At 51.6% G+C, this 23,482-nt stretch overlaps 3 protein-coding genes and 1 long non-coding RNA gene across 5 annotated transcripts in view; 3 read left to right on the top strand and 1 right to left on the bottom strand.

The window, feature by feature from the left end:
* Zip48c (Zinc/iron regulated transporter-related protein 48C) overlaps nt 1-8,777 on the top strand; it is a 28,680-nt gene extending 19,903 nt beyond the window's left edge. For both annotated transcript variants that reach the window (XM_076326816.1, XM_076326817.1), the window contains exons 5-6: nt 1,005-1,262; nt 6,319-8,777. In XM_076326816.1, coding sequence (XP_076182931.1) covers nt 1,005-1,262; nt 6,319-6,397 — 337 coding nt within the window. In that variant the 3' untranslated portion in view covers nt 6,398-8,777. The remainder of the gene's footprint in view (nt 1-1,004; nt 1,263-6,318) is intronic.
* The window catches only part of LOC143143069 (uncharacterized), a 50,086-nt gene that overhangs the window by 22,054 nt on the left and 4,550 nt on the right, over nt 1-23,482 (bottom strand). The window lies entirely within an intron of this gene.
* On the top strand, nt 8,909-15,304 carry LOC143154828 (uncharacterized). The gene is made up of 2 exons (XM_076326818.1): nt 8,909-11,597; nt 15,093-15,304. Exon 1 carries the CDS (start codon nt 9,361-9,363, stop codon nt 10,123-10,125), a length of 765 nt encoding a protein of 254 aa, XP_076182933.1. The 5' UTR covers nt 8,909-9,360; the 3' UTR covers nt 10,126-11,597; nt 15,093-15,304.
* LOC143143582 (uncharacterized) lies at nt 15,159-18,788 on the top strand. The gene is made up of 3 exons (XM_076304972.1): nt 15,159-15,377; nt 15,485-16,060; nt 18,652-18,788. Exons 1-3 carry the CDS (start codon nt 15,159-15,161, stop codon nt 18,682-18,684), a joined length of 828 nt encoding a protein of 275 aa, XP_076161087.1. The 3' UTR covers nt 18,685-18,788.

Raw genomic sequence — 23,482 nt, 5'->3', positions numbered from 1 at the left:
GTGGATCGCGATTACCGATCCACAAACTTCCAAAGAAAACGCTGGGACAAAGGGACAGGGAAGAACATTGTTCGTTACACCGGAAGTCGCGTTCCTAAATCGTCTTGGAGCAACCTCGCGAATATTATCGAACGTCGAAAACGTCGAATTGTAAACTATGGCGAACGAATTGTCTCGAAGCAAAGTTTCATTGAAAATATAGGGACGAAGGGAAAGGAAGGGACGAGTTACATCGGAAATCGCGTTCCTAAATCGTCCTGAAGCAACCTCGCGAATATTATCCATCGTCGAAAATATCGAATTGTAAACCTTGACGGGACGACTCGTCGCGAACGCGATCCATCGTGGACAAGGGAAAAGGGTGTCGTTCGTTACACCGGAAGTAGTGTTCCTAGATCGTCCTGAAGCAACCTCGCGAATATTATCGAACGTCGCGCGAACTTTGAACGGTCTGGAACGCGAGGCAACGCGTTCGAATACAAGGAGAGTTCGCCGCGGTATTCACCGGCCCTCCGCGGTATACGATGAAATTTCGAACACGAATGAACGATCGAAGCGAGACGCGTCGGACGACGGGGTACGCCGAACGCCGGGTAAGCGAGATTAGCTTTTACCGGCGAGCACGAAAGAGCGACTTAGGAACGACCGTCTAGGAAGCCTTCGCAGCACGGGCACTCGACGACTCGAGCAGATGGAAAAATCTAGAGAATGTCGAAGCCGTCGACCAGTTTCAAGAACTCACCGCGACCGCGACCAGAGGAGAGTGTGCAAGTTGGCTCGTGCAGAGCCACCTTGTCTCTTGGGTTTTATTCTTATCGTTCGATCGCGGTGCACGTTGCTTTCTCGCTTCGCGGCTAGAACTGGGATCATTTTTGCGCGCGGTTCTCGACCAACCTCGGCTCACGACCCTCCCCTAAAACGGAACCGGGATCGTCGCGGTGAATTTACACGACCGTAAATAAGGGTTGCGCCTTCCCGTTTTTTTTTTCTTTCTCCTGTTGCAGAAATCTCGCGATCGGGATCGGCATTCAGAATTTTCCCGAGGGATTGGCGGTATCTTTGCCCCTTCAAGCGGCCGGAATTAGCAACTTGAAGAGCTTCTGGTACGGGCAACTCTCGGGGATGGTAGAGCCTCTCGCCGGCGTCCTTGGTGCAGCCGGAGTGGCGCTCGCTGCACCTGTGCTACCTTATGCACTTGCCTTCGCTGCCGGTGCAATGATCTACGTCGTGATCGACGACATCGTTCCGGAAGCGCATCAGAGGTTTGTTTATCGCTTGTTATCGAACGAATTACGTACGAAGCGCGAACAGAATGTTGCGAATGTATCGGTGCCTGGGCACGGGAATCTCCGGATAACCGAAACGTTTTTTCCATACGGATAATCGAGACGACGGTGGTGTCTCGGTCGCTGTTCATCGTATATTCGGTCGATAGTCCCGGAAATGATCGTTGTTTCGCACCTTGCGTTCGGAGGATCCGGGTAACACGCCGAGTTGAATTCGAATATCGTCGAGAATCGAAATTAGAAACAATTCTCTACTCGACGAGATCGATACCAAATACGTACATCGAGTACCGATTTACCTCGATTAAAAATCGATCACCTTCGCAAGGTTACGTTCGAAAGTAAATACTCACTGAGCAATACAATCGAGACGAAGAACTGTACAAATCCAAAAACGATATTTTGATACATTTGAGAAAAAGAACTTTTATACACTCTCTTCCGTTTTTCTCGATTCCAATGCGTAGTTCTACCACTCGTGCATACAATTCGAAGATCATTCGAGAATTCTCAATTTTCGACTCGTGTACCTGTTCTTCGAGGATCGCTGAAACCACGAAAACGATGAATATTTACCAGTCGCGTCGCTAATAGGTGAGAATGCCATAGAAAGTCGAGTAACGCGTTTTCTGTTTCGAGGAACAACGATGGCTGGAATTAACCCGCTTTCACCCAATGGGAATACAAATTTTTATATTCGTCGTTGTATCTTTACGAGAGTCTCGTCGATGGGTCCGGTTCGGTTTCCTTCGACGAAACGAGATCAAACCTCGCTCGTCGTACTATTTTTAATCGTAGCGTTGCTACTCGAGTTATCATAGGTTTGGTACCGAGCTGTAGAAACTCGAGACACGGGAAAGATAAAATTTGATTCGACTCTCCCGAAATGTTGAATGCATCGAGGACAAGAATAAAATACAACAAGAAAAAGAACAAGACGCTGTACCCACGGTAATTAATAATAATGGAAACGAGGTTGTTCGTTCGGGATAATTTTCACCGGGAAAATCCGACTCTCCAAAAGATACGACGAGAAGAAGGTATACAAAGATCTCTCGATTGCGAGATTCGTTGGTCGTTGCCCATTCCCGCCAAATTTTCGGCGCGTAAGATTCGCCCTTGTGGACGCGAGGCTAAACGAGTAGTAACCCTTCTTTGAATAACCGAACCGTCGAGGATCCGGTTTTGTTTCGGTTGTCCGGGTATTGTTGTGTTCGACAATCGGGGAAAAACCGTAAAAGTATCCGCGACGATTGATTCTCTGTCCGGTTCTCGCGATATTGACACTCGTACGAGAGAGACGCCATAGGGGGGGCCCCGTTCGGACGATAGACCGTGTAGCGGTCACGGCGAGAAAGAAATTCGTCGTGTGGCATTTATCGCGCGAGGGACGAGAAAATAGTCGCGCGAGGGTAAGCTCGAGAAGGATGTCTCCTCGACATCGTCTACGGAGGTAGAAGCGCATATACGTCGTATTTGGGAACGATTACGGTACAATGGCGCGTGACGGCAGTGGCGTAGTTAGCACGGCATCGGTAAAACGAACGTAGCGAATTTCTTTCCCAGGCCCGACCGCCTAGCTGAAGACGCATTGTCATTATAATTGGCTTCTTTTGTATTTCGCGTGCGATCTAACCGCCCTGGCCGGATACCCGAGTGTGTACCGTATACACTCGAGTCGTCGTTCCTGAGATAGTAGAGCTCGGTCCGCTCCCTCGGGAACCCTCCGGGGCCCCCAGAAAACACAAAAGTGAAAATGGATCACCCCCCCTGTACGGGTAAACCGTTGCTCGACCTCCAAGAGACGGCTCGGAGCACTCGACTCGCTCGCTCGCTCGCTCGTTCGTTCGCTGGTTCGCTCGCTCGTGTACACCGCGTGTGATCTTTTCCAAAAGAGAGACCGAGGGAAGAGACTACAATGCTCGCTCGTTCGCCTTGCTTTCTGGTTTAGCGGGACGACCACGAGGACGAGGAGGAGAGGACGACCGAGCGGAGTTTCTCGGGAAAGGCGAACGCGTGCGGAGACGCAGTGAAATCTATTCTCGTGGCGAAGATCGAGCGATATCGCGAAAAGAAGCGCGAAGGGACAAGGACGAGAGAAAGAGAGAGAGAAAGAGAGAGAGAAAGAGAGAGAGAGAGAGAGAGAGAGAGAGAGAGAGTTTGCGAGATCCGGGAATCGGATAGTTTTCGTAACGACGTTCGGAGCCGAGCGACCGAAACCGTGGATCGAAAGGCAAAGAAGGAAGAAGGGAGCCCCCCGCACGATGGGAAGGAAGGGCCTTGGTCTCTCTTCGGAATCGAATTTTTCTCGGTGAACGGGCAACGCGGAGGCCGGCGAATTCTTAGAACTCGGGTCGTCGTTGGTCGTCGCTGGTCGTCGCGTCGTTTGCATGGCTCTGTCTGTGGTCGGTGAAAAGGAATGTCTCGTTTCTGCGGGGACGGTCTCGTGGTTAATAGCGGCCACAGACGCGAAGATTTATCGTACAATAATTTATACCATCGTCGTTGATGCAACTGTCTCAACAATGATTGTAAAGCGCGCGGGGTTGTCGTAAAACCTGTCGCACCGGGCGGCCATGTTGGACGCCGGTGCGCTCGCTGCGCTATTGTAACACGTTGCGTACGGTGGCGGCCATTTACTCTTACGTACGGCTCGTATTTTAATTTCCGTACGGGGTATAGCTTCCTAGAAAGCTTGTAAAAATATCCGAGGTGCGAACGATTAGTCGTTACTACCGGTGTTGAACGGTACGCGCGTTCGGTCGTTCCATTATTACGAAAGTACCTACCTGTGCCCGCGCGGTGTACATCGGCGGCCATTTACTCGCGTACGCCTCGTACTTTAATTTTGGTAGCGTTCGCGGCTTCCCGGAAGGTCTCGCAAAAACTTCGAAACTCTATTTTCGTACTGTTCGAAACGTCCACGGTGTTTCAACGTTCCAAGAATTCGGGGACATTTATGTTTACTTTGTTCGGTGCCACGGGGCATCGGGACGGACGATTAAGTTGCGTACACAGTGACGGTGGTCGGCCTCGCTCGAAATATCAACCTTGCGAATCACTTTTATCAGTGACCGTTGAACGTTCGAAATACTCGCATACCGCGAGTAAGTGCACCACGAGTACAGAGAATTGTGCCGTAGGAACGTCGGTGGATAGAATACCTTTGCGAAGAAGAAACGTACGGGGAGATTTTCAAGAATACGGGGTCGTCCGGTACGGGGTTTGTCGCGAAGATACGACGAGAAGAAGTATACAAAGATCTCTCGATTGCGAGACTCGTTGGTCGTTGCCCATTCCCGCCAAATTTGCAGCGTGTATTGACCTACGGTATCGTGCGAGACTCGTGGTACAGAAATCGGGTTACACGCAAGAGCCATGAGTCTTACCCACGTTTGTAAATTGAAATTTATTTCGAAGAGACCGAAAGTCACGACCGATCTTGTCGTTGTTCACGACACCTGTTATCCAAACTTAAATCGTAGGGCTCAAGGGGTTAAGGGTCGTAGGACGGGGTGGACGATGTTTCTTGAAAAAATCGTCGCAACTGTTCGACGAATATGGTCGAAAGGGATCGTTTCTGGTCGTGCAAAAGGTAGCGTCTATTTTGGGGACGAATGGTCGAGGTAGAATCGATTTCGCAAAAACTCGACTGAACTGGATACGAGAACAGCGGTTAAAGGTGATATTTACGGACGAATCTAAATTTGGTGGATTCGGATCCAACGACAAATCGTACGTTGGATGTCGAATTAAGAACCTCGGTAAAGTTGTACAAAGGCAAGGGTAAAGGGAAGTGGAGCAGTGATTGCAGGGGGATGCAACGTTTGTGAACGATGTTGGACAAATTCACCGTACAGAAGGAATTATGGACCGATTTGTTTAATTTAAATATTGCGAGATATTGCTACATCACACCTAGATACGCGTACGACTGGATCTACCAGGTATCGTTGAAACGTTTATAACCGAGGACAGTGTTAATATACTCGAACGACTGGCACAATCTTGCCACCTGGGTTTCGAGGCACACCCAAAAACGAAAACCGTAAAGTACAGAGGAATTGTACGATTCTATAGAAGCGTGGAAATCGCGTAGACAGGTGTACAAGTTCGATTCCGATTTGTTGAACGGCTCCGAAATATTAAAAAGTCTCAGCCGCGATGTAAGAACGGTAACGAGAACGTATAAATTTTCCACGTGTACGCGAGTAAGTAGCCGCCACGGTATATATCAGCGTGTGAGTGTATCGTAATGGATCGTGGGAAAATCGGTCGGGTTTCGAGACGATGTATCGAAACGAGTTTTCGTCTTCCGTCCATGGTAGAGCTCGACGAAAATTTCATTGATCGCGGACGCGAGGCTCGATTCTTTGATCCCGGAAGCTCCGTTCTCCCGTGTCGCGGCGCGATCGTAAGAGACAGAGAGACCCATCGTGCGTTCGTAGCGCGCGATGAGACGGTAATGGCTAATAAAAATACAAATTTCTGAGGCACACCGAAAGGAGGTATTTACCACGCGGATATGATTGATGTAGTAGAACGCCCACCGAAACACAACGGCGCATTTCACCGGCCGTTAAAATTGATGGCCGTGTATAATTTACGAAATCAACAAGCCGTGACGTGCAATACCGGGCACGCGTGTACGTGTACGTGTACGTTTACGTATGTTTGTGGGTGAGTGTGTGTATTTTGTGTGCGCTTAATCCCTACTTGTGCCGCGAAAACCCTTTTATTTCTCGCCATCCTGTGGTATTCTTTCTTCTCTGGCCGTTGCCACGGCCGTACCTGTACGATCCTCGACGCGGCGCCAATCCAAACTTTTTCCGCCGCGGCTCTATTTCCACCTCGGCTTGATTTTTCCATCGTTTCCTCGATCGTGCTCCATCACACGTGCTAATCGACGTTGTCGGAGCATCGACCCAACTCGTTCCTCACCTCTCAGATCCACCGCTGCGATGGAAAGCATGTCCCGCGTTTGGTAAAGGACCCTTCGAAAGAAAATGTTTTTCTTTCTTTCTGATTGCAGTGGAAATGGTAAACTCGCCAGCTGGGCTGCCATCGTTGGTTTCTTGGTAATGATGTCCTTAGACGTTGGATTAGGGTAATACGGTCGCTCGATAGCGCTCGTCGTCGGACACGGAAGTCGATTCCTTCTGTCCGAGATCGTTTTCCCGTCGTGAACATTATTCGCGAGATAATCGATTCCGTCGTTCGTTCGATTCCTGATTGTTCTCGCGCGTCAGTTGTTCGATTTCGGTGTTAACCGCGCGCGAGGCCGATCGTTTCGGGCGTTGTTCGAGATTTCACGCGCGCCTCGATCTCGATCGAGGGAACGACGCGACGGGGATCGATGTTCGAGCGAATTGAAAACGATCGGAAACACGCGCTACGACGCTTAGATACTTTACTTTTCACGTTACAATTACTTTTCCTCGTTTCTCTCTTTTCATAGAGCGAGATTCAATTCCGAGCGTTTTTCCCGCGTCGACGCTATCGAAACACGCCTTCCATGAATCTAATCTCGCTCGATGCGATTCACGAGTCAATTAGATCAACGAGACGACGACCTTCGGCAACGCTTTAAGAGTTTCTACGCCGTAATCGTTGTTACAACGGACGGAAGCGTCGTACGCGCGAGACGACCGAGACTCTCGATCGGACATTGAAATCGCTTCTCTCAGGGAACGTTATTCCTCGGATCTTGTTTTCGTTCGATGATCGAATCGCGAGGCATCGATGCATCGTGAAGCACACAAACCGGGCGTCGATAGAGCCGTAGCATTTCAATTCACGTGCAGCGTCGAGAAACAAACAAAAACAAAAAAAGAAAAAAAAACCGGGTGATCGCTTCTCGAAGTTTTCCCGCCGTCAAACGAAAACGGTAGTCAATCATTCCTTGTAAAAAAAAAAAGAAAAAAGAAAAAAAAAAAATAGAACGAAAAAGAAGAAGACGAAAAAAGAAAAGAAAGAAAAGCGAAAACTAGACGCGACGCGGTATATAGATAGATCGGTGTGCACTTGCCTTTGGAGGTTGTAATTGGAAATTCGAGTTTTCGTAGCGGAAACGTCGGTAAAATTGTTTACGGTCCGCGTAAAGCATTTAGACCGTGGCAAGGATCGCGAGGCTCGCGGAGATCATCCGGATCGATTGTTCGCATTTTACACGCGTCGATCGGGAACGATTTTCCACGATAAGGCCATCGCGAAGAATCGGTACGGTTTCCTGTGTCGCGTTACGCAAGGTTCCTTCGTACTCTTTCTTAAATGCGTTTTCTCACGAATAGTACGAATGTCGCAACCTCGAACGAAGTGTCTCTCGCACGACACGCACGCAATCGCTTCGAGCATGCCGGGTAAGTGCACGCATATTTATTATGCTATATCCGCGATACGTCCTTTCCAATCGGCTTGTCGTTCGAGATCGATTCCGACGACTTAGGTGCACGAACGTACCGCGATCGATGCGACACGTTATTGACCGCGGTACGCGTCTCGGGCCCGCTATCTTAATTTTCGGACGCACTACCTTAAGCTTTTAACCGTCTCCTCCTCGTTCTTTATTTCCAAATAATTTCCACTTAATGTAGCGGAGAGATGTTAATTTTATCGCACCACACGTGTACCGATCATTGTCTTTTGTACTCTCGACGTTGAACATTTACATGTAAGATATAGAGAGTGTATTTTCGTACGTAATAAATGTCCCACGGAAACGTAAGAGATGTAAGTAAACGTTACATACCCACGGAAAGGATCGAAAATCGTCGTCGGCGTCGAGGAAGCTGCTTCGTTGAAAAGAAAATTAGACAAAATTTACACGGCGGTGAATCGAATTGGCTCGAGTTACCACCGTGGTGGAGCGGTTTCGGCGCTCGTAGCAGTATTGTTGTAACGTTCCTATGTCTGCGAATCATTTTTATTTGGCGTCGTTCTTAGGCGTCGTTCTTAATCGCGTGCCGTACAAACCAAGTGCCGCTTAGTTTATATTGAACCGGTGTACGTTAATTACGGTATCGGTTGACGTATACATCGCGATCGAAATGGTACTGTAGGACATTTTTCTTGTCTGTGATTAATTACATAATTCCATCGATACTAGGCACCCTAGAGGGAGTTAGCGTTATTTTAACGATTCGACGAATCACCATCATCGTTCGGTCATTGTATCGCGGGATCTATAACTTGAAAAGGGGAAGGTTTAATTTAGCACCGCGTTTCGTGGTAAATTCGAAACGAATGTCGTTCGATCAACATATCGGGTGTCTGTGTAACATCGTCCGTTCGTAACGCGACGTTATCGCGCTGAATCGAGCATTCGATTCGTCCGCTTTGAAAACTGGTTGGTTCGCATCGGTGCTCGATCCGCGCGTACGAAACCTTCCTCTGCTAGTATGAATACATTGTTTGTAGCAAGTGCAATAAAAACGGAAAAAAAAAGAAAAAAAAAAAAAAAGAAAAGATCGAATTACGACCATTGAACGGAAATTGAGCAGGATTTTTTGATCGTTTTTCAACCCGACCCCCCCTAATCCGTAATTCCACAAAGTCGTGTGTCCCCGGGAACGATCGAACATTATGTCACGTTTGAACGACACTTTCCAGATGGTTAAAAATTGTATTCGCCTAGGAGTCGAGGCACCCTGCGCGATCCCTCCGGGGACGATGGCTTAATCAGCACGGCGTGGGACGAAACGCACACACGAGGAGAGGCAGGAAGGAGGGCCGATATCAACGGGACAGAGAGAAAAAAAATTCGATCGTTGCGCGGTGTGTAGTAGTCGCCGGCCCCGATAGAGGAAGATCACCGCGACGCGACGCAACGCGCGGTGTGTGTGCATCGGCGGAAGGTTAATCCGGTAAGTTACCCAGGTTCTCTATAAGGTAAGATTCGGTGAAACGAGCATGCAGTATCGGCGCAGCCGACGACGCAACCCCTCGTCTCGCCTCTCGCGTCTCGCACCGAAGTTGCATAACCCAAAGAGAGTCGAGGCATGAATGGAGCTGAGCGACAAGGACGGCTGCACCGCTCGGTTTCCCGGTGCAACGAGTCGACCCGAATCTGGTGGGGATGACGACCGAGAGCGACGCATCGGTGCTCGGGAGTGAGCGAGACGCGCGGAACGAACGGACGCGACGGACAGACAGAGAAACAAAGAGAGAGAAGGTGAGCGAACGAGCGAGCGAGCGAGCGAACGAACGACCGAGAAAGAGAGACAGAGAGAGAGAGAGAGAGAGAATCATACGCTGTACAGAAATGACGCAGTGCTCGACAGAATCCAACGAACGAGAAAGAGAGAACCCGGCTAGGACGGTTAGAGAAGAAGGCTGGCAAACATTCCTGCGGAAGAGAGATACGAGAGTTTCCTTCCTCGACATCGGACGAAGAGGGATACGGGATGTATCTGCCCGCACGATGAAGGAAGAGGGAGACGTGCACCGAGCTCGAGAAAAATACAGATATATTCCTCGCGACTGGAGAGTGGAAAAATCGGTGGGAAGGTCGGAGAGAGACGAAACGGCGGTGGACGCGGTCGCGACTCGGGAAACGTCGTCGTCGTCGTCGTTGTTGTCGTTGTCGTCGTCGTCGGGCAGTCGTTACTCGTACGAACGAGAAAACCGATGGCGATCGAGGGGGGGGAGAGAAAACGTGGCGATAAAATCGTGTAAGAGCGAGCAAGACGACGAACGAAAGAGATACATCGGAAGGAAGGAAAGACCACGGTGGTGCGGTAATCGGTCTCCGGTGAAGTTAAGGGGATGGTCACGTGGTGCGTTAGCCGTCGTGCGCACGGTCGGTCGAGTGAAAGAGGAAGGGGGAAGAGCGAGGGGTTAGGGGCGATGCGTTGCATCGGAAAGCCGGAGGAGCACCGGTGCTGCACCCGTTAGCAGTCTCACGATGCACTTTGCCCTGCGCGTCTCCGATGCTGCGGCGCACGTGCGGCTCGGCTCGGCTCGTCTCGACTCGTCACGACACGACACGACACGACACGACACGACACGACACGACACGACTCGACTCGACGCGACTCGACACGACACGATACGACTCGACTCGACTCTACGCGACTCGACACGACACGATACGACTCGACTCGACTCGATGCGACTCGACGCGACTCGACTCGACACGACACGACACGACTCGACGCGACGCTGCACGATGACGAGTTTCGTCGTGACGCGCGAACGAGACCACGCGAAATTAACTCGTCGTTCGCGACGACAGTGCTCCGGTACACGGTGACGAAAGACCTCGACTTCCTGTTCTGTGCTTTTCGCAACGCGCGCCGATTTCGAATCGTTCTCGTCGTAGTCGTTCTCGCGGTCGCTCGAAGCCGCGCACCATCGGAACTTTCCTCGCGATCGCGTTCATTTCCCGCAGTCGGTTTTACGGATTTCCCCGGAACTTCCCGGACCGAGTTCTCGGCTCTGCCGTATCAGAGCCGTCGCCACGCGAAATCGAATTCCACGATTTTCGCCGTGTCCCACCGTCGACGCGAACTTTCCACCCTTGGACTTTTACCCCTTTTCACTCTCGTTCACCGTCCCGTCATCCCCTCCACGTTTGATCGTCTCGTCCTCTCGCACCACCCCCGCCGTGTGTAACGTGTGCTCGTTATTACATAACCGTTTGCCACGTTGTATCTTTTAGGACGACGCGGCCTGTTTATCGCGACTCCTCTCGTTCCCCTTCCGGTCTTTTGCTTTTCCACTGACGTTTCGCGTTCGAGTCGACGTTCCGCTTCGGGCTGGTTTCGTTCGTCACGTGTCGGGACGACGCTCTTGGATTCTCGGCCACCTGGAACGTTCGAACGGTCGTCCTCGAAACCGAGTACGGGACGATACGACAGACGACTCTCTCGATTTCACGAAAAATCCTCCTTCTCTGCCTATCGTCTATTCTTCTTTCCAATTTTCTCCCTTCTTCGGCATCGCACGCCCGGTACGATTTCACTCGGCGTGGCAATGCGTTCGACCTTATGCCTCCGTTGCCCTCCCACCATTCCCACGTGCCAACGAACTTTCGACAAAAAGTAATCACCGACCTACAGCTAGCGCCGGAAGTCGTAGGAAGATGTCAATTGTACGACGCTATCTTGCAACGAACCTATGCCAATTAAACGGATAAACGAAGAGACCCGATATTCGGTGTCGCGAGAGAAATATATTTAAACGATTGCCGTGGTCGATCGATAATAAAACTTGGAAGAAACCTGGCCGAACCGAACGTGTACCTCCGCCGAGTGGGATCCAAGGATATCGAGAAGCGGATATTATTTATTTCGCCGGAAGTCCTCCGAGTGAGTGAGTATAAATTTGAATCGATCATAATTCCTACCCCGATGTCCCCTCGTTCGCGTTAGGTGTTTACGATTTTCCGATCTCTCTCTCGAGGGATCGGTGTTCGAAAATCGCCGGTCGTGTTTCGTCGTGTTAACGAGATCGTTTACGATCGATCGGAAACGAACGAGGAAACGTCAATTTACAAGCTTCCTTCTCGGAACGCGCAGATTCATCGAAAACGTATCTGGAAACCTGTATCTCGCGGATGATTGCCTACACGAGTCCGTAAGAGATGGATTTCCATGTACGCGTTATAGAGGCGCGTGTATGTAAATTACACGCGTTTAAATCGACCGTTTTTTTTTCGTCGCGGTGTACGCGATTCGTCTTTTCAACAGTTATCGATCGTTTCGACGGTGAAAAATTTCGGTTAAGGGAACGATCGACGAAAATTGTGGTTCCGTGTAACGACAGAGAACATCCCCCACCGGTCCCTCCTCCCACTTCGCGGGAGTATTTGGCAGTGGCACATAGGCGCGTTTCTACTGTAGGTGTACGCCAACAAAAGCGTGTGGGTTTATATATAGAAATAGCACCGACGGAACAGCACCGGAAGTGAAGGAGTTCCGCCCAAGCCCGAAGGGTCACCGCACTTTGAAAACCGGGATCCAAGACTGCACGTATTACGCTTACTTGCCGGAATTCTATCTAGGTCTGTTCCTTGATGGCGTGCGCGCGCGCGCGCGCGTAAATTCCCGGTTTGTTATCGCGGAACGCGAAAATCGACGTTAACGAAGTAAAAATCGTTGTCTCGTTGAATGATCGGTGAAACGTCGGTCATCGAGAAACTGATCGATCGATAAGATTTCGTTTCTTCGCGAAAACGCTTCGAGGGAACGTTTTTTTTTATTTTTTTCAACGACTCTGGAACGTGAACGCGTTAAATCTATCCACGAAGCTTCTAACACCGATTCGAACGCGTTCTCGACCTTACGGTTGGCATTAAAGAGGATGTCGAAAGCTTGGAAGTATCCTCGGCGGAAATAAGGCAGGCGTTCCGGGAGCAAGATTTAAGGTCTTGACGGCGCACAAAGCGTTTCCCTCGTTAACGCGTGCAAACGTTTCCACGCTAAACGCGTGACTTTATGAATGAAACCACTACCGAGCGCAGTAGTTTCTACACGATGGCAGTAGTACTCGCGTTTACTCGCTCGTTCTACGTAGGAAGGAAGTCGCGGGCGAGCTAGTATTGTCCGTTCCAGCAGTGGTGAGCGCCGACCGCGACTGGTCAATTACCCGGTCAATATTTTTACGGCAGGATGCCGCATTCAAGGAAGTGTAACTACGTCTGCAGGCCATCTACAGGGTGCTTTTAATCGCGTCGATGTCTAATGTATTATTCATGGTTCAATTAGTTACCACCGAATTCGCGGTTCGACTTTCGCGTAACGAGCGTGTGTATATATATATATGTATACGGGTATCGCGGCGAAAATTTGCCGCGACATCTCGATGTACGGTAACGGTTCGTATTTCCATCGAGTCGTTGTCCCCGTCCCTTCTCCCCGGCGAGAAAGAAGAAGGAATATTCCGTTCGGGACGAGACGAGACGAGATGCGTTCCAAGTAACCCGAAACAGTGTCGCGCGATGGGCCACGTCCGATCGAATTCTAGGCCGACGACTGCCGACTCTATTTCTAAACTCATTTCTATTTTCTATTTGCATGCGCCAGCGTCGTCACGATAATTTTATACGTCTGCGATATTTCGAGAAGTCAGCGTTACCCTGTGTCGCGTCCCTCTCCTAGACCGGTTCAAGCGTTTTCCAAGAAATAATATCGTTACGCGATGACGCGACGCGGCCACGTAGAATTCATCGATCCGCGGACGAGTCTCGTCGCGACGATCGCCGCGACGATTGCCGCGAGTATTCGGGCCCGAGAGAGGTGGGGGGGAGGGGACCGATCACGGTGGCTGTTCCACGAGTCATCGAACACCTTTGACACCCAACGCCACACTTGGAACGATTTCGCGTAGAATTTACACCGCGGAGTAACGCGAACGAACGGCCAGGATTCTGCTCCGTTTACGTCGGAATGTAATCGTATTCGATCGAGCAATTAGTACATACTACGTAGCGGCGATTAAGAATTGGCATTCTTCGTTGGAACGTCACGCGGCCGGCCACTTTGCACGATCGTGTGTTCGTAGCCATAATAGTCGTAATCCCGTCCACCTCGCGCGTAAGAGCAACCGTCTAAACGCGATAACGATCGACGTGTATCGCGGTTACGGAATTCTCGTTACACGATCGAGCGACGATACACATCCGTGCATTGGTCCCGGTTTTTTTTTTGGGGGGGAGGTGGGAGAAATCGGGGCCCCGGTATACGCTTCGCGCGTTCCGCGCGAGCCCGAGCATCGTTCGACGAAGCCGCGCGCACGCCCGTCTAGGAAAACACGCGTAATTTCGAAAGCGCCTCGTTCATAATGCATGAGATCTTTACGGTCTGCGTATAAAATCAAATTCACCTCGACATTGACTTTACGCAAATCGCTGCCGCATTTCGTTGACCCGGCACTTTGGAACGTTTCGCGCGTATAAGAACCTAAAGCCGCGTTTCCACGTGGAATGGGAACCGCGCGGCGCGGTGCTACGAGTACGCTCGGTGCGGTCCGTCTCCTCGCGGCTGCCTTCGAAAACCGACCACGACCCCCTTTTAGTTCGGTCGAGCGTGTCGAGCGCGCGTCGCTTACGTGGGAACGCGGCTTAACGCGCGTTCCGTTCCTTTGGAATCTCGGTCGTTTTCCTCGATCTTTGCGACGATATCGAGACCGTACGGAAACTTTCGTGGCGAATTTCCATCGAGCGTATTCGAGCGGGGAAGAACGGAACGGGGTTCGTGCACGTCGCGTCGAAGGGATTTTCATTGCACGCGCGCTAGGCGTGACGTTCTCGCGGCATAGAGCAGCGATACATGGAGGCAAAGTTTAAGACGGGGAACAAGGGAGTCAGCCATTTTATGAAACGGTCGAGTCGGTCTTGTCTGGTCTCGTCTGGTCTCGTCTCGTCTCGTCTCGTCTCGTCTCGCTGCCATTAGAGCGCGCCACGTTCAGCGGGTTTTGGCGAAAAATACGAGCACGGTTTTACAGTCGCGAGCAACTACGGCGACGATTACGTGGCGATTACGGCATCCTCGATAGCGGTTACACGGCGAGCGGGAGATTCGAATTGGATCGAGACCGCGTATAGTCGTCGTGTTTGTTTCGAGCGCGTCGCTTTCGGCGATGAATCTTTTTTTCTTCTTTTTTCTTTCTTTTTCTTTCCATCTGCGTCGTTTCTCGTCGGTTTTCCCGGTACCTCGATCGAAGCGAGGAGGAGATCGGTTCGCGCGAGAGGATCGCAGACGTGCGCGCGCGCTGCCCGTTGAAGCGCATCGATCATCGCCATACTCGAGACCGAGTTTCGGTCGCATGTTCGATCCACTTACGCTCGATAATGTCCCATCTTTTCAGCCCGTAATTTCCGTGTTTTCCGACCTCGTGGCTTCCCCCTCCCTTCGTCGCCGCGCACGCTTCACGATGTCGGGAAGGTGGCGAAGGTGGCGGATGGATGAAAAGAGAACCGGGCACGAGGAGAGAAGGTCGAACAGAGAGAAGGAGACGGCGGCGTGCTACGTGGGGAGAACGAAAGAAAAACGAGCAGCCCGGTGTGCGAGTAAGACGGATTCGAAGGAAGGAGCGCGAGAGTGGGAAGGAGGAGGAGGGGGGAGGGAGGGAGGAGGGCGACGGTGGGATGGGGTGGGGGGAAACGGGGGATCGCGGAGGATCGGCGGTGAAGGAGGGGGGGAGAGGAGGTAGAAAGAGAGAGATAGAACAGGGAATCCACGAGCGATCGGCTGCCCTAGTCAGTCCTCGTCCGTCTGCCAGTCGGTCATCTACGGTGTAAGTTTGACAGCTCGCGACCTTACGTCATTCGGTGTTTCGACGAGCTCGTCGCGCTTCCGCGACCCGACAGTGTCTTTTGGTGCGCGTTTCGTCGTTGCTGGAAGAGATACACCGGAACACCGCACGGACACACGCTCAAGTGGTATTATTCGAATGTGGGATATTCGCTTCGTACGCTGGTCGATCGCTCGGATCTTACCGGAACTCGGGTTCGCGTAAGGCTACACTACATCGCCTCGTTGCGTGTATCTCTTCCACCGACCATGTCTCTCGTTCGAACTGAGTGTCTCGTTACGGATTCGTTGGTTCGCAAACTCCCCGCGGAGAAAATCGGCATCGTAATTCTTGTTTTTTTTTTTTACTTCTTTATTATTATTATTTTTTTTTTTGTTTTTTTTTCTCTCTTCTCTTCCCCTCTTATTATTGCTCGTGATCGTTTCTCCTTCTCTTCGATCCTTCGTCGGACGACCGAAGATTATCGACAGTACCGTCGAGACGTCCGCGGACTCTGCAAAACTTCCACGGGAACGAGAAAGGTACGTGTCGCAAAACGCTCACGCTCGAATTGTCGCGTATCGACGAGGAACGACCGCGAACGTTTCCCGTAATCGATCCCGGTTCGGTATCGGGATTCCCCGCTATCGCCAGCGTCGCGTCGCGCCGCGCCGCGCCGCGTCGTGTCTCGCGACGCACGAAAAATCGACGAAGGAAAATCCGCGCGAATCGTCGTCGTCGTCGCGTCGGTGGGGCCGAGCGAGAATCCGTTGCACGGTAAACGTAAAACTACAGTTACTCGCTTTAATATTCGGACACCACGGTACTTTTACGTTCGTTGATTTATATCGCCAAGAGTCACCGAAATATTTCTTCGATCGTTTCGCATTGCGCTAAATTATTTATCGAAGACCACGGAAACGCAAACGGTTCTCTTACAATTATAATATTTTATTCCACGGTCAAATTACAAACGAAACGGTAACTCGTTCCACGTCGTGCGAACGTACATTCGAACGGATTGGAGAGAAAAAAAAAAGAAATTAAACCTTCGTGCGTACATTTTTTCAACTGTGGCGAATCGAATAGAAATTTGCAACATTTTGTCGGATAACGGTTTTTATTAAATGTTCCGATACAATGGTACCCCACGTTTCTTTAAATCGATCTTCCAAATTTTTTCATCGTCGCTTTTCACACGTAACGGTGTTATTCGAATTTAAATCTGTTTCGAATCTTCCATATCGTTGGCGCTTTTTCATCGCGTTTCGATACTTCGGGATATTTATTTTTGTTGAAAGCATCTCGGATAAAAACAAGTTGTCCGGCTTCGAACGCGAAAATACACACCCATACCGATACACTGCCCGTACCGTGCTTCGTGCTCGATCTTCAAATTTTTTATTCGAGTCGTTCGTTAACCTTTCGTCGTGCGATTCGTCTGCCATTTGAACCGAAAACATTGTATTTGCTTTCATCGTGGAAAATCGCATCCTTCCAAAGCTCCTCACTTTTTTAAAATAAACTCTTTCGCGAAGTTTACCCCTTTTTTTCTTCCCCCTTTCGATTCGTTTACGCGTGGCTCTTTTCGCGCGGTACGTCCATTGTACGTATTCTTTTAACGTTCGACGATTCGTTCGTGAATTTACTTTTTCCACTTCCTTGAAAAAGTTACGCAGTTAACCGCGAAGCACTTAAATGGGCGTCTTCGCGGATTTTTCTTACAATTTTCTCTTTTCCCTAACATCGAGTGCCGGGTAAACGTCCTCTTTGGGTCTCGAAATCGACGCGATCTTCTTCCTTATACGTTATAATTACGTCCGCTACCGTAATTTTTTTTTTATTTTTCTCTTTTTTCGCTTTTCATATTCACCGAGTCCGCAATTTCACGCGTCGATTTTCCCTTTTGCCTCTTGAAAATCGCGAATCGACGATTCGTCGAATCTCGTATTTTTTTCCTTTGCGCGGCACAGCGAAGAATCAACGTTCGTTTCTCGTTACTGTTCGTTTCTCTCGCTGACGTAGAATCACAATACCGCTGATATGTTTATATAGGAAACTCTGTTAGAAGAGTTCCCGGAATTGCCAGACCGTGTCGTACAATAGTTTGTCCTCGAATTGTGTACGTCGCTGTTTTTGCCCGATACTGTACCCCGAGTGTCCGAAACGCGAATATTTCGAACGCGAAAACGGTTTATCGTTTTGTTTACAAATTATCGTCGAACAAAATCTCGTAACCGTGCAAGCAACGTTTACGTTTTCGTCGTCTTCGACGAACAATTTACGATGGTTCGTCCTCGAATCGTGTACGTCGTTGTTGTTCCCCGATACGAGTACGCGAACATTTCGAAACGCGAAAACGGTTATATCGTTTTGTTTAGAAATCGATCGTGGAGGAAAATCTCGCGATCGTAGATGTATCATTTACGTTTACGTCGTCTTCGAGGAACAATTTAACGCAATTGCGTACCGATCGGGCGATTGTTCCGTTAATTGTGCGCGCAGATACGAATCGACGAACGCAAGAGTACCATAGTCTCCGGTAACTGTAGCCGATCGGGTACAACACCGGCGTCACGACGCCCCGAAACTCGTCTCGTAAAGTCGTTGCTGCGTAAACACTACGTTGCGAAATAGAACGCTGTTTGCGATGCCACTTCGATACCGTTGGAATGTGTTCGGTCGTTGGAACTTTGTATTTGGCGCGCGAGTTTCGACACTGCCCGGATATATAGGTCATCTCGCTACCCTCTCGACGCACGTCGAATGATTTTCTTTTTCTTTTTTCATTTTTTTTTTTTGTCATCAAAATCCTCCGCCGTCCGATCTTCGCGTTCCTTTGGATCGGTAAAACTCGATCGAAAGAGGGTAATCGTGGCTTCCTTCGGTCCGTCTGCAAACTCGGACGGTCGTTTCTCTCTCTCTCTCTCTCTCTCTCTTCCTTTTTTTTCATCGCGAATGAAAGAGGCGCACGGTACGGTTTGTCGGACCGTAATGGTCGTCCGTCGGCTAATCTGTATGCGCTTTGACGCCGATCTCGGCGTCGATTAACGTTAATGAAGTTTGAGTGACGCATACGCGCATCATCGATGATTAAAGCGTTAATCTCGCCAGCATATCGGGGAATTCGCAGACTCACGAGGAAAAGGCGAAATGGTTCTGCTAACGCGTCCGCTTTCGAGCGAGTCGATCGGAAGTGTGTGCTCGCTGTTCATCCCTATTTCGCGCGTCGGTGAACGAACTGGAGGCGGCAACAAAGAGGAGGTGGAGGTGGTAGCGACGGAGGAGAAAGAGAGGAAGAGGAGGAGGAGGTAGCGGTGGCGGCGGCGGAGGAGGAGGAGGAGGAGGAGGAGGAGGAGGAGGAGGAGGAGGAGGAGGAGGAGGAGGAGGAGGAGGAGGGCAGCTTCCGCGCGCGAACTTTTCCTCGGACGAGCGAGCGATCGTCGATCGAGTCGTAGTTTTAGGTTGGCGATCTCGACCGTGGAGAATCGACCGTACGCGTAGAAGAACGCGTTCCTCGCGAAAATTTTACACGCTCGATGGAGATGCGCCGTTACGTACGCACGTGCGCGTACCAATCTGAACGAGCGAGCGAGAGCGCAAAGTCGTTTGATCTCTCGCAAATGACGCAAGTAGATCCGCGCGTATTATTAAATAGATAACGACCATAAATTTTGGGCAAGTTACATAAAGGCGCAAAAGTGCGCGTTAAGGTCCGACCGTTCTATTTATGTACCGGCGGTGACCGGCGATCTAGGATCGTGGTTCTCAATTCCGTTTCGGACCGGGTCCGGATCGCGGCACTTTTGCTCGCAATTCGCGGAAAGGGAAACTCGTCCGTTCGTCGAACGACCGCGCACCGTACTTAGCGATATTCTGGAAAAACGTCGCGACCCGTTCGGTGGAAATTGACGTTTCCAATGGAAACGCGAACAACGACTTCGAACGTAAAAAGTGTCGATCGAGCACCACTGGTCGAGAAAGTCATCGAGAACACTGTCTCTGTTTATCGTTACCCGTATGTCTATTTGCCTTTTATCAATTCTAGAAGCGATAATTTCTTTTCGAAATTGCGAGACCGCGCGAGAGAGTCACACGCATAGACGGAAGCGTGTGCGTTCTCGCGCTTACGCTCGTGGCGTAGACCACGGAGTGGAGGAGATCCGTGGTTTTTTCCATCTGTTCGACGTTACGGACAGCGATCGGTTCGTCGGGGAAAGCTGGGAACAGTTTCGGTGGATATTCGTCGGACGCGCAGTAGAAAGGCCCGTTTACGATCGGACGCGCATCGAACCGCGATAAAGAGTCTCGGAGGTGCCGCCGCGCGGAACGATCGAAGGAGGAGACCCGCGTTCGTCGACGAGTAGCGATATCGCGTCCCGATCGTCGACGAGATCGAACATCCGTAGCGGTGTCGAAGTTTTTACGTGGCGCCACGGCGTATCGTTGGCGCGCTTCCAAACGAACCAGCTCCTAGCTTCGTCTATTTTCGTTGATACCGATCTTCGTAGGAGGACGACCCGTCCGCGCGAGCCATCGCCGTTTTCACCGGCGGAGAACCGTTGGCGTTCCGCGGACCTATTCCTTTCTTTCGCGGGGATATCTGTCACCGGCGGCGGTGTCTCGAAGAACGAGCGAGAAAAGTCGAAAAAGAGCACCACCGAGCCCGATTTGCCCGCGAGCGATACGAATCACGGTCTTCGCACACGTGACACAAATGTCATATCGCTCGTTCTCGCTTTCTCTCTCTGTGTGCGTGTCGGTTTTCGTCGGTTCTCCGTTTCGCGTCCGTCCGATTCGATCCTTTATCGTTTGTGCGCAATAGCTCGTCGAAGGCACCGACGCGTCTCGCTGTATAACGGCGTCGCATGCAACAGGTATCATCTGGCTCCGACGTCACGATTTCACGACGAAGAAAGAAAGTACGATGCGAGCGGTCGCGCGAAACAGAGAAAAGAGAGAAAAGAGACGACGAGGACGCGACGGGCGAGGGTGGGTGGCTGGGTAGGTGGGTGGGTGCGACGATGTCTCGATAGCGGTGGTGGTAGAAGTTTCTGCCGCTCGACGGCCGCGGTGGCGGCGGAGGAATCGCGCGCGCAACACGCTCTCTCTCTCTCTCTCTCTCTCTCTCTATCTCTCTTTTGCTTTTTATCTCTTCGTTTTTCACGTTCGTCCCGCATTGTCGGCCAAGAGAGAGAGAGAGAGAGAGACGAACTTAGCCGAGCGCGGAGTTGTGTCACCGCGACGCCCTGTTATGCGACTGTTATTCAACGTGCGCGGAAATGTGCGCCGGAAACGGAGAACGTTAGATACACCTAGGGAACCTCACCGACGAGCTGATTTTTTCTCTCTCTCTCTCTCTCTTTTTTTTTTTTTTTTTTTTTTCACCGCTTAACGGTACCCACCGCTCGTTCCCGAGCGCGTACTTTTCTCGACGAAACCGATACGTAGGATTCGTTTCGCGCGTAAACGTCCTCGATCCTCTCGACGCGGGTTTTTCGAAACACGCGGGCTACGTCGTCGATTCGTAATCGCGGTCGGGACACAGCTTAACGAGTAATCGGCCGACCGTGTCGCGCGAGGAATTATCCAACGAATCGAAAGTTATCGGAGCATCTAAGTTGTCGCGTCGAGCGGTTCGCGAAAAATAGGACGTGCGCGATGGATCGTGCGCGATCATCTACCGCTTTTTTCGCCGATTCGGCTTCTTTCCGCGCGGCACGTAAAACGGTCGGGAGCGGGGGAGGGGGGGATACAGTGTACCTGGTAAAGGTGTAACGGGGTGTTGGTAGAGACGGCCGCTGCCACTGTGGGAATTCTAATTAGAGATAATGACGTCATTAAGGTCTGAGCCACGACGAGACGAGACGAGACGAGACGAGACGAGACGAGACGGTCTGCTGCGCTTACTGTACTCTATTCCGAGTGCGCGTGTACGGGTACGCCGCTCGTGCACGCGAAACGAGCTTTGTTCGCGTCTGCGTGTTCTATCGTGGCGATGTACGCTCCTTCGGTGCGAATGCACTCTAAACTCTAGGCGAGAAGGCGAAACGGCTCGTATCGCGCGCGGGCGCGCGCTCTTGCGCTCTTGCGCTCTCGCGTTCTCGCGTTCTCGCGCTCGCGCTCGCGCCCGCGGTGGAATAGACGAGTTTACGCCGAGGAAACGGGCGAGCACCGAGACGCGTTTTATCGGGCGAACGGCGTCGCGGTATCGTCGAATGCGTGGCATTAATTTCAGTATTATTGAAATACGGCGCGTATCTCGTCGCCTTCATTCATTCTCTCCCTTCCACTAATCGCGTAACCGTAAATTTTTTTTCCTTATCCGTTGAAACGGTCGACGAGACGGACAGTTTACGCCGTCACGGCTTTCGTGAATAAGAATATTGGCGAGCGATAGCGTACGCCACTCCCGAGATTTATGCTCATTTTTTCGGCACGCTGCTGTTAAGTAACGAGTAGTTTCGGTACAGAGTCCAACGCCGATAGCGCGGCTCGGGAACGGTGCGGAGTAACGCGCGACCAGACGAGACGAGACGAGACGAGACGAGACGAGACGAGACGAGACGAGAGGAGACGAGACGGGACGGGACGATCTTCTTCGGATCGCGATTCGGGTCGGTGCCGCGTCTCGTTCGGAATTCTAGTCGCGAATTCCTCGCGTCTCGGTAACCCCGAGCCAGCCGTGGAATTCCACGATCGAGAAGAGGAAACGAAGCGCGTTCGCGCGGCACGTGGATTTTCACTTCGAAGGAGGACCCCCACCACCCTCTCCCCTCCACCGTTCGTCGTTCGCGGAGATCGCAGTCCCTTCGTATCGCGGTCCGAGATCTCGGTTCTGCGCGTCGGTGGCGTTGTTTCATCGGCAACGTCACGTCGCAACTATGCGCGACACACGCTCCGTAGCCGTTACCGCCGCTCGTATTGCAAAAGTTCCAGGGCCGTCCGCGAGGTACCCGAGTCCCGCTCCCGATACGTTTCCTTACTTTTTATCGCGGGAATCGTCGAACGTCGCGCGCGGTAACGCGGCGACGTTACCGCCTGCCGCGCGAACGAGACTCCTCCGGCGAGAAAATCGTAACCGCTCGAGGAAGCGTTCCTCGCGCGGCGTCGGCTGGCTCGTTCGTATGGTACTCGCGGCGATCCGCCGCTAAACAGGACCTTATACGGCGCAAATATCCCCGTGGCTCCTCGTCCCGTGGCATTCCTCGACCACCTTCCCGAGCGAGATATTTCATCGGCGATTCCGCGAGTTCTCTCCCGTTTCTTCGTGCGCTCGTACCGAGGGGGACTCGTTCCCTCCCACTCCGTGGGAATCGGTGCTCTCGCCGCGAGTGACGTCGACGCGACACGAATCCGAGCGACGAGGTTCCCGCGACGACGCGCGCGAGCCCGCGAAGCGTTCGCTCGCTCGCTTAGCCGAGAATCCACCGCGTCGAGGATCCACGTCGAACGGAACCGCGAGCGAGGAACGGGACGCGGCGGTGTTACCGAACGCGAACCACCGGAAAGATCAGCGAGCGGTGGCACGGTTTGAGAACCGCTGACATGCCTAGACTCCGGTGCTCCCGGCACCGCTGTCGCGCGGTTGGCTCTTTAAACTTTAAAAGCCAACGCGCTGGCCGCGAAACTATTGACGACCGGACAGGGCCGTCGTCGATCTAGAGGACCCCCACCAGACCCGCCGGGGCTCCTTTCGAATTTTCTCCCCACCAGACCGGGATCGCGAGCCCGCTCAAACGTCTCGGGTTCTCTCTCTCTCTTTCTCTCTCTCTTTCTCATTCTTTCTCATTCTTTCTCGTGTACGCTCGGTTCCGTCGCGTCGTAGTCTCTCACCGGGTGGGTCTTCTCTTCCTTTCTCCGTTTCTCCGGGACCGATCCGGCCGCGGCTAAGTCGCCCCCCGAACTCGTGAAAACCGCCTGTCCTCCTTCGCGGGAACCGACGCCTTGCCACCACACGGTTA

The sequence above is a fragment of the Ptiloglossa arizonensis genome, chromosome 2 (genome assembly GCF_051014685.1).
Source record: "Ptiloglossa arizonensis isolate GNS036 chromosome 2, iyPtiAriz1_principal, whole genome shotgun sequence".
NCBI lineage: Eukaryota > Metazoa > Arthropoda > Insecta > Hymenoptera > Colletidae > Ptiloglossa > Ptiloglossa arizonensis.
Note: the sequence above shows the minus strand (reverse complement) of the source record. Positions and strands in the feature narration are given on the sequence as shown.